We start from the raw sequence: 13929 nt of genomic DNA on the forward strand, positions 1-13929 counted from the left end.
TAATTTATTTTTTGTCAGTTCCCATATTTCTCCTTTCCCATTGCCTTTCTCTTTACTGAAAATAGCAAGTGACAGTCATATGTACTTAACATATATCAAGTTTAGCTTGATATGGAGATTATGCCACCCCAGTTTCCTTCTAATAACATTTCGTTCCCACACACACACACACACACACACATACATATATATATATATATATATATATATATATATATATATATATATATATATGTGTGTGTGTGTATATGTATTCCCAGAACTTGGGACACTTGATTTGTGCGCCATAGAGTGTGAAGAGCCGAACATGGTAAACTTTGCCTCCATTACCATCATCCAGTCACCAGACAACCTCCAAACAGACAATCCCGGAGAGAACCAGCAAACTTCTCAGTTTCATTAGAGAAGGTAAAATAATTCTAGTATCTTAAAATGACCTAAAGACGGACATGTATGATCGTATTTAGTAGTCTGAACATTCAGTTACTTAAGTTTGCGTTTTGGGCTTAGAAAAAGTTAGGCTTTACGGTTACCTCAGAAAATGTCTCATGTATAACCACAGAAATTGCCACAAAAAGCCAGTTTTTATTTACGAGGGGAAATTATACTAATGGGTTAGCTGCCTGTAGATTGACTTTGAGATGGAACTGTACTATAAGGACGGCCATAGTGCCACTGCTAAGGGAATTTATCCTTTCGGTTACAGCATTTATGTGTATGTAATCCGTTAATTGCTTACCTCAGTGAGAGCCGGATCAGCATGATTGGTATGTTCATGCAGAAACATTTGATAGTGGGACGTATTCGTTGAAGATATCCCAAATTCAGCAAAGAGGATATGCATATTCGTAGGAGTTAATGGTTTAGGGTAAGAGGTCGAGTTAGGCAGACTTAATTGTTCCCTTGGCAATTGAAAATCTTCATAGATAGCGTTCTAAGGCAGACCTTGGTCAGACAAGGATAACAAATGAAAGGCATGAAATACTAAATGTGAAGAACATTGTTTTAAAGTGAAACGCGAGGAATAAGATACCTACATGATGAAGTTAAGGAATTTGAATATGCTTGCAATAGCTGGATACTGATTTTCGAGAATAACCACCGTACACTGAAACATATGGATCTCACATCATGTCCAATTTTAAGAGCAATCGAGTACCTATGGAGTCCACTTGCAGTACTTGCAAACTAGTGATACTACTCGAAAAATAAATGTACAGGTTTTTTTGGCACACTTTATAAGTATGCAACAGGAAGTCATAGTATGACATTCAGTTCAGCTAAAAGCTGGAAAGTATTCAAGGTTAGCGGTAAATACTTGCTTCGTGCCTTTTACTTGGCACCAAGTTGATTAAAAGAACGAATGGTGCGACTGTTATATTCTTTTGTAACATAACTCGAAATAACTAAAATGACCTACACTAACCTATGAAAAAAACTTAACACTAACCTATGATAAAAGCTAGTTATATTCCCTGATTCCAGAATTAGGAGCAACTGAAAAATGAAGATGAAATATGCTATTCTTTCTTTCTGTATATACCATAGAATATTTCATACACAACATCCTATTCTGATTATCGATATATTGAAGCAAAATTGTTTTTCATCTGTTAATATGTTTTATATATGTTTTGTATCAGTAAGTGTGGCGAATGCTGGTCACAGTTTCGTCTTAGGGAGAACGAGCCTATCTTAAACTAGAAGTAAACAAACGTTGTAATGATACGGACCAAGCGGATGAATACGGCCATCAGAAACCATGTCTGATTCGGAAAATGAGATTGACTATATGTCCGAGGAGTTTTTAGCTGCATGGTAAGACTTACTTGTGCTATTTACATTAGACTACTTGTTAGTATTAATGAATGCGAAATCTGTAGCGTACAAATATTTCGTTACTTTAAGACAGTCAGGATTAAAAAATCTTGCTCCACTCAGCTTAGAGCTACATACCCAGTACCTCATTGTCGAGTACGCTTTGGCATATTATTCAGTTGATATTGCTAGACACCCAGTGGAATAATGAATTTTGTTTATGGTAGCAGCTTTGGGTTAAGTTTAGGTTGGTTAGGTTGTCGTGTTGATTAGGTTGTCAGGTTGGTTAGGTTAGGTTAGGATGGGTTGATTATGGTAAATTTAGTTTGATATCGTAGGTTGCATCATCAGAAGTACACTTGATAAGTCATGGCAGTGTTTGGCACAAAGCAGAAGATCGCTAATCACTGTTAAGCAAATGCCACTGAAACATTTACTCAAGGGCACTGGACATGGAATTGCTGGATTTAGAACTCCATGCTAAGTAGGTTTTTAACCCATAGCAAAGCAGTAGATGATTACCCTGAAGTATTTACACCGTGCCCTATATGGCAACTTAAAAGATGGGTGTATTATGTTGGGGGTGAGGTTGTGCATGAGTCTGAAAGTTAGGCTAGGGTGAACATTGATCTGGGTTTGCTGTTAATGCACAAATGTCATATTGTTAGGGTAAACAACTCTTATGTCAGGGTTCAGCTGATTTAACTTGACGTTATTCCCTAGCATATATTATTCAAGCTTTCTGCTACAGTTAGAAAATAAGTCATTCCTCAGAATTTACATTTACATCATGTTTGATAATTGCACCATCAAAAATAATATAAACCAAAAGCTTTCAGTTTGTGTTTTTTATACATATATGATTCAGGAAAACTTGGTAATTCTTAGTACATTATAACTTATTTGTATTTTTCTTCATGAAAGAGTTGCTTAAATTCAGATCCTGTATTGGAATATATGAAAATTTTCTTCCTAATCACTTGGTTACTACTGGTCATGTCAGACAGAATCTAGATTGGAGTTACAAGTTCATTACACCCAGGGAATTTTGATAATTCTAAAGATGCATGATTTTTTTTCAGTGTTGGCAAGGATGATGTCAGACCAGGGCTTTTGCTTTCACACTCATCAAAACATCAGGTACAGATGGAGAAGCGAAAAAAAGAAAAAGATAACGAGCATCGGGCAAGATTTAAACCGGCAAAAGTAGTTCAGAAAGAGCGCTTAGAGGAAGGTCTCAGTACTGCCATAAACTCTTCCAATAAAGGCTTTTCTATGCTTCAGAAAATGGGATACAAACCAGGGACAAGTCTTGGAAAGCAAAGTAAGTTTTTTGGTGAATTTGTGAAAGATTTTGGGAAGGGCCTTACATGGATCTAACTGCCTTCATTAAAAGTAATAGGTCATTATATGGTTAACAATGTGAAACTGAATTATGGTTCCTGTTAATCATGACACATAGGTGCAGGGTTTAAAATAATGTTAAATTCAGGTTCAGGACAACATTTTTATTAATGAAATTCTCTGATATAAGAAAATACTATTGATATTAAAAGCAGTAAACTTCTGCAGCACACACTGAAATATTTCCAAGAAAAGTTCAGAAAATAGACTCCCAATCAGAAGATAGTCTTAAAATCAATGAAGAACTTTCAGAATTAACTGTGAAGGGACTGCTATGGAGATTTATTGAAGTTTATGTATGGGGCTCCTTCAATTTTGACAGTACACTTCAAGCAGGAGTAGGGAAGTGATGGGCTCCTTTGGAGTGAGAAATTGCTCACTGAAACTGCTCTTTTCTATTTGTTTGTGATCGCACAGGCTCACTGAAAGTGCAACACCATATTTATGAAGTTCCAACAAAATCTATCAGAAAATATGAGAGGAAAAGGTTAACCCTTTGGCGATGATCACTGCGAGAACTTTGCATTGACAGTGGCCAGCAATTACTGCAGGGTCTGCATTTTTGTCCACGCACCGAAAATTTGGATTGGAAGGCACACTTTATTGGTATGTAGAGATGCCTTCAGGCATAAGCAGCTATAATTTGGGCTGGGATAAAAGTCAAAGAGTATCAGTTACCTATGTAAAATGGATAAGGTATGGATGGCCCTAGAATTCAAACTCATATACCCATGTTATTCAGTGACTGATTAGTGATAGTCTATGGGGCACTTATTATATTAATGATGATTTTGTAGATGTTGAACTGTTAGCTGTAGAAAAAGTTCTTCACAAATTAGGAATCTGTCCATGGTGGTGAAGAGATGAAATCCTTAAACAAAAGTCAACAAACAGGCAAAAACCTGAGTGGTGCAATGTGCCAAATTTACACATCTGTACTGCAAAAGTATGGTTGATTAACAGGTTTTCCTTGTTATTGAACTTTTCTTCTTATTTCGTGTAACTGAAAGAATATTTTTTCATTACTTTTGAAAATCTTTAAGTACCATCATTTAGAGAGTCCTACTGTGAAACAAATAATTTTCAGTGATAATGTATCAAAAATGAAATATGTGAAAAATGTTACACATAATGAGGGATAATTATGGGCAAGACCTTGGACTGATGCATAGTTTTATCCTGGTAGAGGAAAGCTGTGAAGGTACTTTACCATCAAACATTTATAGTATATACATTGCTTATATAAGGGACTGAGTTTGGTAAAGTATGTGAAAGAAGAAAGCTGAGAGTAAATCTGAATAAGAGTAAGATTATTAGGTACAGTAAGGTTGAGGGACAAGTCTATTGGGAGGTAAATTTGAATGGAGAAAAACTGGAGGAAGTGAAGTGTTTTAGATATCTGGGAGTGGATTTGGCAGAGGATGGAACCATGGAAGCGGAAGTGAATCATAGGGTGGGGGAGGGGGGCGAAAGTTCTGGGAGTGTTGAAAAATGTGTGGAAGTTGAGAACGTTATCTTGGAAAGCAAAAATGGGTATGTTTGAAGGAATAGCAGTTCCAACAATGTTATAAGGTTGCGAGGCGTGGGCTATAGATAGAGTTGTGCAAAGGAGGGTGGATGTGCTGGAAATGAGATGTTTGAGGACAATGTGTGGTGTGAGGTGGTTTGATCGAGTAAGTAACGTAAGGGTAAGAGAGATGTGTGGAAATAAAAAGAGCGTGGTTGAGAGAGCAGAAGAGGGTGTTTTGAAATGGTTTGGGCACATGGAATGAATGAGTGAGGAAAGATTGACCAAGAGGATATATGTGTCGGAGGTGGAGGGAACGAGGAGAAGAGGGAGACCAAATTGGAGGTGGAAAGATGGAGTGAAAAAGATTTTGTGTGATCGAGGCCTGAACATGCAGGAGGGTGAAAGGAGGGCAAGGAATAGAGTGAATTGGAGCGATGTGGTATACCGGGGTTGACGTGCTGTCAGTGGATTGAATCAGGGCATGTGAAGCGTCTGGGGTAAACCATGGAAAGCTGTGTAGGTATGTAATTTGCATGTGTGGACGTATGTATATACATGTGTATGGGGGTGGGTTGGGCCATTTCTTTCGTCTGTTTTCTTTGCTCTACCTCGCAAACGCGGGAGACAGCGACAAAGCAAAAAAAAATATATATATATATATATATATATATATATATATATATATATATATATATATATATATATATATATATATATATATTGGTTTCCTGATGAATCATCTTCATTTGCAAAGTGTTTAAGAAGCACTTATACAAGTGTGAGAGTTCTCTTGTTTCACTCAAACACTTTAGACATGGGTTGAGGACCCTGTAGAATTGGGAATGGATTAACTGATGAAAGATAGATAAATAGATAGAATGAGGAAATGGTGCATTTGATATATTTATATATTATCATATGCATTGATAAGAAATTATTCACACAGTGAAACAGTCCTGATGATTTGGTGGTTTAAGAGTGCTAGGAGAATGGCCATAAATGATCAAAGGAATAATTTTTTGACTTTGACAATTGAACAGTAGGGGAAGATATATGATTCATTATAGAGGTATGGGAGATTAGGGAAATATTAAAGATATAATGAAGAGAGTTGCAGGTGGGAACAGGCATCAGAGACATAGATAGATAGATAATGTAGAGATAAGGGGAAAGATTAGGTTGAGTGTAGAGATGAAGGCACAGAATGAGACTATAGAATATAAGAAATTGATATTGGCCTGGTGGCTTGCAGAAAGTGCAGTAACCCATCTTTTTACTATGCACAAATATAGTATGGTCAGAAAAATAAGTAAACGTTATCCAAATTGCTATAGGTAAAACAAAGATTTTTTTAGTAAAATCTTATGTATTACAATATCAACTACCATAACAAAGTAGCTATTATGCATTCCATTATGTTCAAGAATCACTTGCCCATAGGTCAGGGGAGATTAGAACCTGTTCCTGTGGAGATGAAATCAGATCGAGTAGGCCTAGGATGGCAGCAGATGATTGCAGAGCATCGCAGAAAACGTGAACTTAGAAAACAGCAGAAAAGAGACAAACATAGTGTTGAGACGGACCCAGAAAAATTTAGGTAAGTACACACTGAAGTTCTGTGATGTGATTCTTGTCTTTCAATGTGTTCTTTTCATGTTCTTGATAATGCTTTACTTTATAAAGGCAAAAGTCTGGGTAATTAGATTGTTTTAATTGCATGGAAGAGTGAACACATTGATGCTACCAAGTATTTCTACCTGCATTTTCCCCCCACATTTGTATCTCTTATATCACTTTCTCAGAATAACTTGTAAGTTGGATGATGCATGTTGCATCAAAAAATGCTCACTTGAAAAGTACTTCTCATTACGGTATTTTCACTTATTACTCTCTTGATTCATGTTATAAATTTAATGACTAATATGAATATGAATTCCTCTTATAGGGCAAGAATGCGCAGTCAAAGGCAAGAGAAATTTTTACACCATGATTTAATGAAGAGTCAGCGTGTATGTTATGAAATGGACTCAAAACAGGTGAGCCTGGTACCAATTTACACATATGTTTATATGTTATATGGTTGCGAGGCATGGGCTATAGATAGAGTTGTGCGGAGGAGGGTGGATATGTTGGAAATGAAATGTTTGAGGACAATATGAGGTGGTTTGATTGATAAGTAATGAAAGGGTAAGAGAGATGTGTGGTAATGAAGAGAATGTTGTTGAGAGAGCAGAAGAGGGTGTGTTGAAATGAAATGGTTTGGACACATGGAGAGAATTAATGAGGAAAGATTGACAAAGAGGATATATGCGTCACAGGTGGAGGGAACAAGGAGAAGCAGGAGACCAAATTGGAGGTGGAAGGATGGAGTGAAAAAGCTTTTGGGCAATTGGGGCTTGAACATACTGGAGGGTGAAAGGCATGCAAGGAATAGTGAATTGGGATGATGTGGTATACTGGGGTGGATGTACTGTCACTGGATTGAACCAGGGCATGTGAAGCGTCAGGGGTAAACCATGGAAAGTTTTGTGGGGCCTGGATGTGGAAAGGGAGCTGTGGTTTCAGTGCATTACACATAACAGCTAGAGACTGAGTGTGAACGAACATATACATATGTACACATGTACATATTCATGCTTGCTTGCCTTCATCCATTTCTGGGCCTATCCCTCCCCACAGGAAACAGCATTGCCTCCCCCTGGATGAGATAGCCTTCATTAGAAACTTCAGAAACTAATTTCATCCCCACTTGTCCAACACAACTCGTGTTTTTTACTTTTAACTATTTATCTTTTGTTTCATCTTATGCAATTAAAGGAAGATTTACTTTTTTATAACACTTAAAAAGCTTCTCCCAATTATTTGCAGTTGGACAAAACAAATGAGATTTTGTATTGATATGGTGAAAAAATTGGTCCCAGTCTCTTCTACCAGAAAGCTCCCCTTAAAAGCACTGTTCAGGTTAAGCCATTCCTGGAATTAATTCATCATAATGTTAGTTAATTGTATCATTTATAGGGAAGCTGGTTGATGTAGTTTTTGATTTTTGTGACTGGAGGAAGGCTTGATTTTTAAGTCACTGAACCTAATGGATAATTATACTGGAGAACGAAAGAATACTATGATGTCATAGACTTAATGTTATGTACATTATAGAAGGGATAATAAAAGAAATAATGGAGGGAATTTTTGACTTGTGGTAGAATATGAGTGTTAGGAGGGAGAAAAATTTTAAGATGTTCTGTGTAGGTGATACAGTGGCAGTAGAGGTGTTAGGAAAAATGAGGAAGTGAAGAAATTTAAAAGGTTTATAAAAAGTGCACAAAATTGTGTTTTGCACTAAACTTTTGGAGACTGGATTTTACATAGAATGAAGGAATAGGGTAAGCAGATGTATGCAGGGGGTGAACAAATTATTTCAAGTTATTTACTACCTATACCCCTCCCTTCAGACTCAGTATTTACATTGGATCTTACTAATATTGTATTGATGCTTTTCCATAAAAGAACCTAACAGAACCGATTGAATCCTGGTTCTGGCCAAGTTTTGAAGAGGAAGAATGGTGTGAAGAGGAAGAGGAAGAGGAATGTGATGTTGAATATGAGGTAAGTTAAGTAGCCAATTTTTTTAAAAGCAAGAATATATCAGAATTATAGTTATGTTACATTGTTCTTTACTGTATGAAAGTTTGCACATATAGGACTGTCATAACCTAATAGATGAGTAGTGAATTGTTGTGCACCAGCATGTGCAATAGGGATTTGAAGGTCAGCGTAGCACCAAACCTATCACCACAATACCATGTCAGGAGAATTGTAAAGGAGGCACAGTATCTAGTAGTCTATAGAATTGTGTCTGTAACTATGGATAAGAACCTGTTTAAGAACCCTTTACAACTTACATTAAACATAGATTAGAAAGAGCATAAGAAGACTTGTGTAGAGGGCACCAGGAGTCTTCACACGAGCATTAATTTTCATGGGCTTATTTTGTACAATTCACTAATATTGTGACATTTTTATGGATACATAGTGTCTCTTGGTCACTATAGGTGTCTGTTACAGAGACTACAAGGTGGTAATTCTTGAAGTGTATATGTTTATGTAAATACAATCCCACCTTGTCATGTATGTTTTACTTAACACTTAACTCATGCAGCTCATTCTTCACAACTAGATTTTCCTGCTAGCACTCCCCTTTTGGTAAAATGGTAAGAGCAATAAGTAGAAAAAGTAGTTAGGAACATTTAGGCAGGATTATTAGGTAGAAACATTTTGTAGAAATAGTAGGTAGGAGCATTAGATAGAAGTAGTCATTAGGAACATTAGGTAGGAGCCTCTGCAAACACTGCACTAGACTTGCCCTCTGCCAGTGGCCTGTTAAGGATGAGGCATAAAGGCTAAGAAGTGGGACTGGAGTTCTTTATTATGGAGACATTGCAAAAAGCATCAGAGATATAGATAGATAGTCTAAATATATGAAAAATATATGTAAATATTAACCATAGATAGTGATGTGTCATTTACTTAATGTAGGTATGAGGCTTTCCTCCTTGATGTTATTCCCTCCACCTGCCAACGCCACTGCCTCCACAGGGGGAATTATGCTATCTTATGGCCATAGAATTTGTATTAGCTCACTTTTTACTGCATATCCTTTATTCATACATGTACTTTCATAAATAGTGATGAGTCTTTATCAAGGGCAAAGAGGGGTATGTTTGATGGTGCTGTATGGCTGTGAGGTATAGGCCCGAGATAAGAAGTATGAAAGAGGGTGGATATGCTGGAATTATAATGCTCAAAAACAATATGTGATATGAGGAGGGCTGATCAAGTAAGAAAAATAGATAAGAGAAAGGTACTTAGAGGAATGTTAAAGAGAGCAGCAGAAGGTGTACTATAATGTTTTGGACATATGGGGAAAGTGAGTGAAGATAGAACTGACAAAGAGGGTACATGCATCAAAAGTAGAGGGTGCAAGAAGTGAGAGACCTTAGAAATAGGTGTCTTGGTCTCACCAAAACATTCAACTCCCAATTGTATTGAATCTTTGATGTTATAAACCAAAAGATTCAAGCATCAATTTTTTTAAAGTGAACTCATTTAGAATGGGGGGGAACTAATGATAGGACAGATGTGCTTTTTAGTACTGGTAATTCAAATCCTCTAAAAATGTTTTAATAACCTCAACAGCTACTGAACAAAAATATTGAGTTTTGATAACCTCAACAGCTGCTAAACAAAAATATTTCAGGTTCAGTCAAGATATTGCAAGGGTTAGTAAAAAACACCTTTCATCTGTGGTAAAGTTCTGTGGATGAGGGAGTTTAACTAAAAGGAAACTGACAGAATACTAGGATTCACATGGATATAGGGTCTGGGAGTTACAAATTCATAGAGTGTGTCCTGAAAAATTTAATATCCCATCTTGTGTTTATGAGCACTTTAGCGATGCAGTGGCTGTGATGCTAGTGAGGACATAAAAAGAAGCCCAAGGAGAAAAACAGACTCAGACAGGAGATAAAATATTAGAAACTATACTGAGTACTTTTCGTACTCCAGTGTTCCTAGGATAATTTCTCTTCGTATTACTCTTATTGTAAGGATCAGTGGTACAGTAATTTAGGTACTTATACACATATTTAGATGTAATCGATGATGAATTGTTAACTTTTAAAGTACTGGATGATTCATGTCATTAAGTATGCATGTATAACTGTCAGCTCTTTGCATTTTTTTTTCTTTAGATTGTTTGCATACATTTAGGAATGGAGTTGTAAGGGTAATAAAATATTTACTGTATAAGAAAGTGGGCTATTATAGAGTATCACACATGGTCGTATACTGTATCCAATTGTTATCGTGTACAGCAGTGGATCTCAATCTTTTTCCACTTAAAACCCCTTTCGAAATACCGCAACACTTATAACCCCCTCCCCTATATTAGCCTATTCGGTTTCAGAGTCGTTCGACAGTCCCTTTTGTGAAGAGAAGTGAATTGAAAACATGAAACAACAAAACAATGAATAATAAAGATTTTACTGCTTCTGTGATACTTAATTCAGTATTGTTTGGTACATTTATTTAAAGTTTATTAAACCAAGCTCATTTTTTTTTACTCTGTGATACCTATAGTTTCATCAACTATCCAATGTACCATCTCGTCCTTGACCCTAGCCTAGGCCATAGAATGCCCTAGACTCTCAGTTTCTCCCAATTTCTGAAGGATTTACTATCTCCTTAGCAACCCTTCGCAGTCCCCAGGTTGGGAACCTCAGGTGTACAGGGTAAACCAGATTTATTTCTCCAGTATTTTTTAAGATATGAATGGATTTGATAATGCCTCTTTTAAACTTATGATTATCTGCTTTGTATTCACAGCCTGAGGAGCAGTTGAATATTCTCACAGACTATTTACGCTCCACGTACATGTACTGTATATGGTGTTGCACAGTATATGATGATGAGCGAGACCTTAAGCAGAATTGTCCTGGACCTACGAGGGCAGACCATGATGATGATTAGTTCTACTGTGACAAATGGTAATGCATATATAAGTTTTGGTGTGCAAGGAATACCTTTTCACAGTAAAAGGCTTATTTTGACATAGTAAAAAGTACAATAAAATGTCAGTCTTGACATATTTTTTTATTTAACTGAAGAAGTAATGGCTTAAAGTAAAAGGTCATTATTCACAAGTAATATGTAATGAATTAATGTTTTTTTTTGTGTTGATCACCATAAAGACAAATCAGAGGTGGGTAAATCATCCACTAGTATTATATGAATGCATCTGATGACAATCTGCAAAATCCTCTGTCTCATGTAATACAGTATCTAGAATCTTGAACCTTTTAGGATGCCTAGTAATCAAATGATGCAAGAAGATTTTGTTTTAGGCTCTCTTGAATACATGAATTGTATCAAATTTTTTTTTTCTCTGTTTACCTCATTTGCTGTTATATTTAAGGCAGATAAATTTACATATACTGTTTACATGGGAAGATAGAATGTTTATTAATATATACAGTTCTTTGTAAAAACTTTCCAACTTGTTAAGCAAAGAGATCATTAGTCTGGAGTCCGATTGTGGTAGTTTTGTGTATATTATGAATGATGCTGTTTAATTCCACATAGTATCCACAACCAAATCAGATGTGCTTAAGCTGTAACTACAGTATTTTTCCTTAGAAGATTCTTTAGAAGAGATCCTGTATATCATTGGTATAAGTTTTAATATTATAGCATTATTCATCTTTTTGTACTTAGATACATGCCTTTGTTTGCCTCTATATGGTATTATGATAAAGATTTGCCCTTGAAGCTTGAAACACTCTCTTACTAATCGTTTTCAGGTTTGATAAAACTGTCAGTCAACATATATGCATTTTCATTTTTCTTCTGAATTTTACACCAGAGCAATAATTTATTCTATTAAGATGAATGAGCAGCTTAACATTTAGTTCCATGTTCCTTTCTCTTTTTGATATCTCTATATTCCTCCTTCATCTCTGTTACAATGACTATCTCCTTTATTAGCTAATTTGTATTTTATTGTCATTTTTGGTAGAGTACTTTGTACATAATCATGCAACCTAACCCTTCTTTACATAGTTTTCTTTCTTATTCTGCTCATCACTGTGATATAGAATATCAATAACTTCAGTTTTTTTGAGTTATGCTCATACTCTTCATTCTGAATTTTAATATAATTATACAACCCAAGGATCCTTTTTATGGGACTCCCTCACTTGAAGGCTGCACTTTAATTTGGAGTGCAGCCTTTTTAATTATTATTCTTTTCATACTTGATCACCGTTTCCTGTGTTGGTGAGGTAGTGCTCGGAACCGAGGAAGAAAGGCCAAATCCACTCATTTCCATTCTCTAACTGTCATGTGTAATGTACCATAACCATTATTCTATAGATTAGAAATAAATTCAATGTGTATTTATATGTTTCTGTTATTCATTGGTTGATTTGTGTCTTCTTTTTTTTTTCTTAAATCTCGGTGTTACATACTGTTATTTACGAGTGTGGGTTACTTGTGGAAACAGCTTTTTATTTATAAATCTTGTATCATGTATATAAAGGGAAAAGCTCACCCCATGATTTCTTGCTACCCAAATTTATATGCATATTTAACATATCACAGAACCTTAGTTACCATTTACTATATCTAAGATCATCTGCAGAAAAGACATTTCATTTCTTAAGGCATGTATAACAATTTATGGTAAGAATTACTTTCCAAGTTTTGTTAGAGTATAAAGTTTTTTAGAAATTTGTCGATGTACTATGACAATACTAAACTAGGAGGTAGAGCTGTAAACAGGTGGGACTGCGAAATTATTTAAAAAGATCTTAACTTACTAGCATAGTGGTCAGACTGATGGCAAATGAAGTTCAATGTAGACAGGTGTAAAGTTAGGCACTTTGTAGACAAGAATATGTGTTTTGAAAACAAACTTTTCAGAAACTCTAACTAAAGTAAATGAAGAAAAGGACCTTGAAGTTGTCATTAGCAACAATTTGAAATACACTTAACATTGTCAAGCACCAAGTAAAAAAGGCAACCATGTGTTAAGTTTCATAACAAGGAACATAGATTACAAGACACCAGAAACAATTCTCACTTTATAATTCTCTAGTAAGATAAATCCTTGAATATACAGTCCAGTTTTCATCCCCAAATTGTAAAAAAGATGAGGAAAAATTTGAGCTAGTACAGAGATGCACTACAAAATTGATCTCATCCCTTAGAAATCTGGCATACGAAGAGAGACTAAAACAATTGGATCTCTTCTCCCTTAAAAAAATGTAGACTTCATGGCGACTTATTTCAGGTGTTCAATATTCTGAACAAGTTTGATAAAGTAAACCAAGAGCATTTTTTCGAAATACAAGAAAATGTGGTTACGAGGACATTTGGAATAAAACTCAAAGCTAAAAGATGTAGTACGCAGGTGGGAAAAAGCTTCTTTTTCTATAGGTATGTTGAACACTGGAATAAGTTACTGACAGACATAGTGAATGCTAAAACTATAGATACCTTCAAAAGTCATTAAAACAAATATTTTATAAATTCAGGTATACTCTGAGAAAAATGCCAGAAATAAATGCATAAACAACAGCAGTAGCAGAGACATGAGAAGTGGGGAGTTGGTGATAGCTTAAAAAATTAGAGCAGATTTT

At 35.7% G+C, this 13929-nt stretch overlaps 1 protein-coding gene across 1 annotated transcript; it reads left to right on the top strand.

Moving 5' to 3' along the window:
* Nucleotides 1–1659: 1659 nt before the first annotated feature.
* On the top strand, nt 1660–12839 carry LOC139764578 (G patch domain-containing protein 11-like). Its single transcript, XM_071691380.1, has 6 exons — nt 1660–1818; nt 2901–3142; nt 6173–6329; nt 6678–6768; nt 8240–8338; nt 11117–12839. Exons 1-6 carry the CDS (start codon nt 1763–1765, stop codon nt 11258–11260), a joined length of 789 nt encoding a protein of 262 aa, XP_071547481.1. The 5' UTR covers nt 1660–1762; the 3' UTR covers nt 11261–12839.
* The last annotated feature ends 1090 nt before the right edge of the window (nt 12840–13929 follow it).

Source organism: Panulirus ornatus, chromosome 50 (genome assembly GCF_036320965.1).
Source record: "Panulirus ornatus isolate Po-2019 chromosome 50, ASM3632096v1, whole genome shotgun sequence".
Lineage (NCBI taxonomy): Eukaryota > Metazoa > Arthropoda > Malacostraca > Decapoda > Palinuridae > Panulirus > Panulirus ornatus.

Coding starts and splice junctions, on each gene's coding strand:
- LOC139764578 (XM_071691380.1), top strand. CDS start 1,763: ATGTCTGATTCGGAAAATGAGATTGACTATATGTCCGAGGAGTTTTTA. Junction 6,330..6,677: donor ACGGACCCAGAAAAATTTAG/GTAAGTACACAC, acceptor TTCCTCTTATAG/GGCAAGAATGCGCAGTCAAA. Junction 6,769..8,239: donor ATGAAATGGACTCAAAACAG/GTGAGCCTGGTA, acceptor TTTCCATAAAAG/AACCTAACAGAACCGATTGA.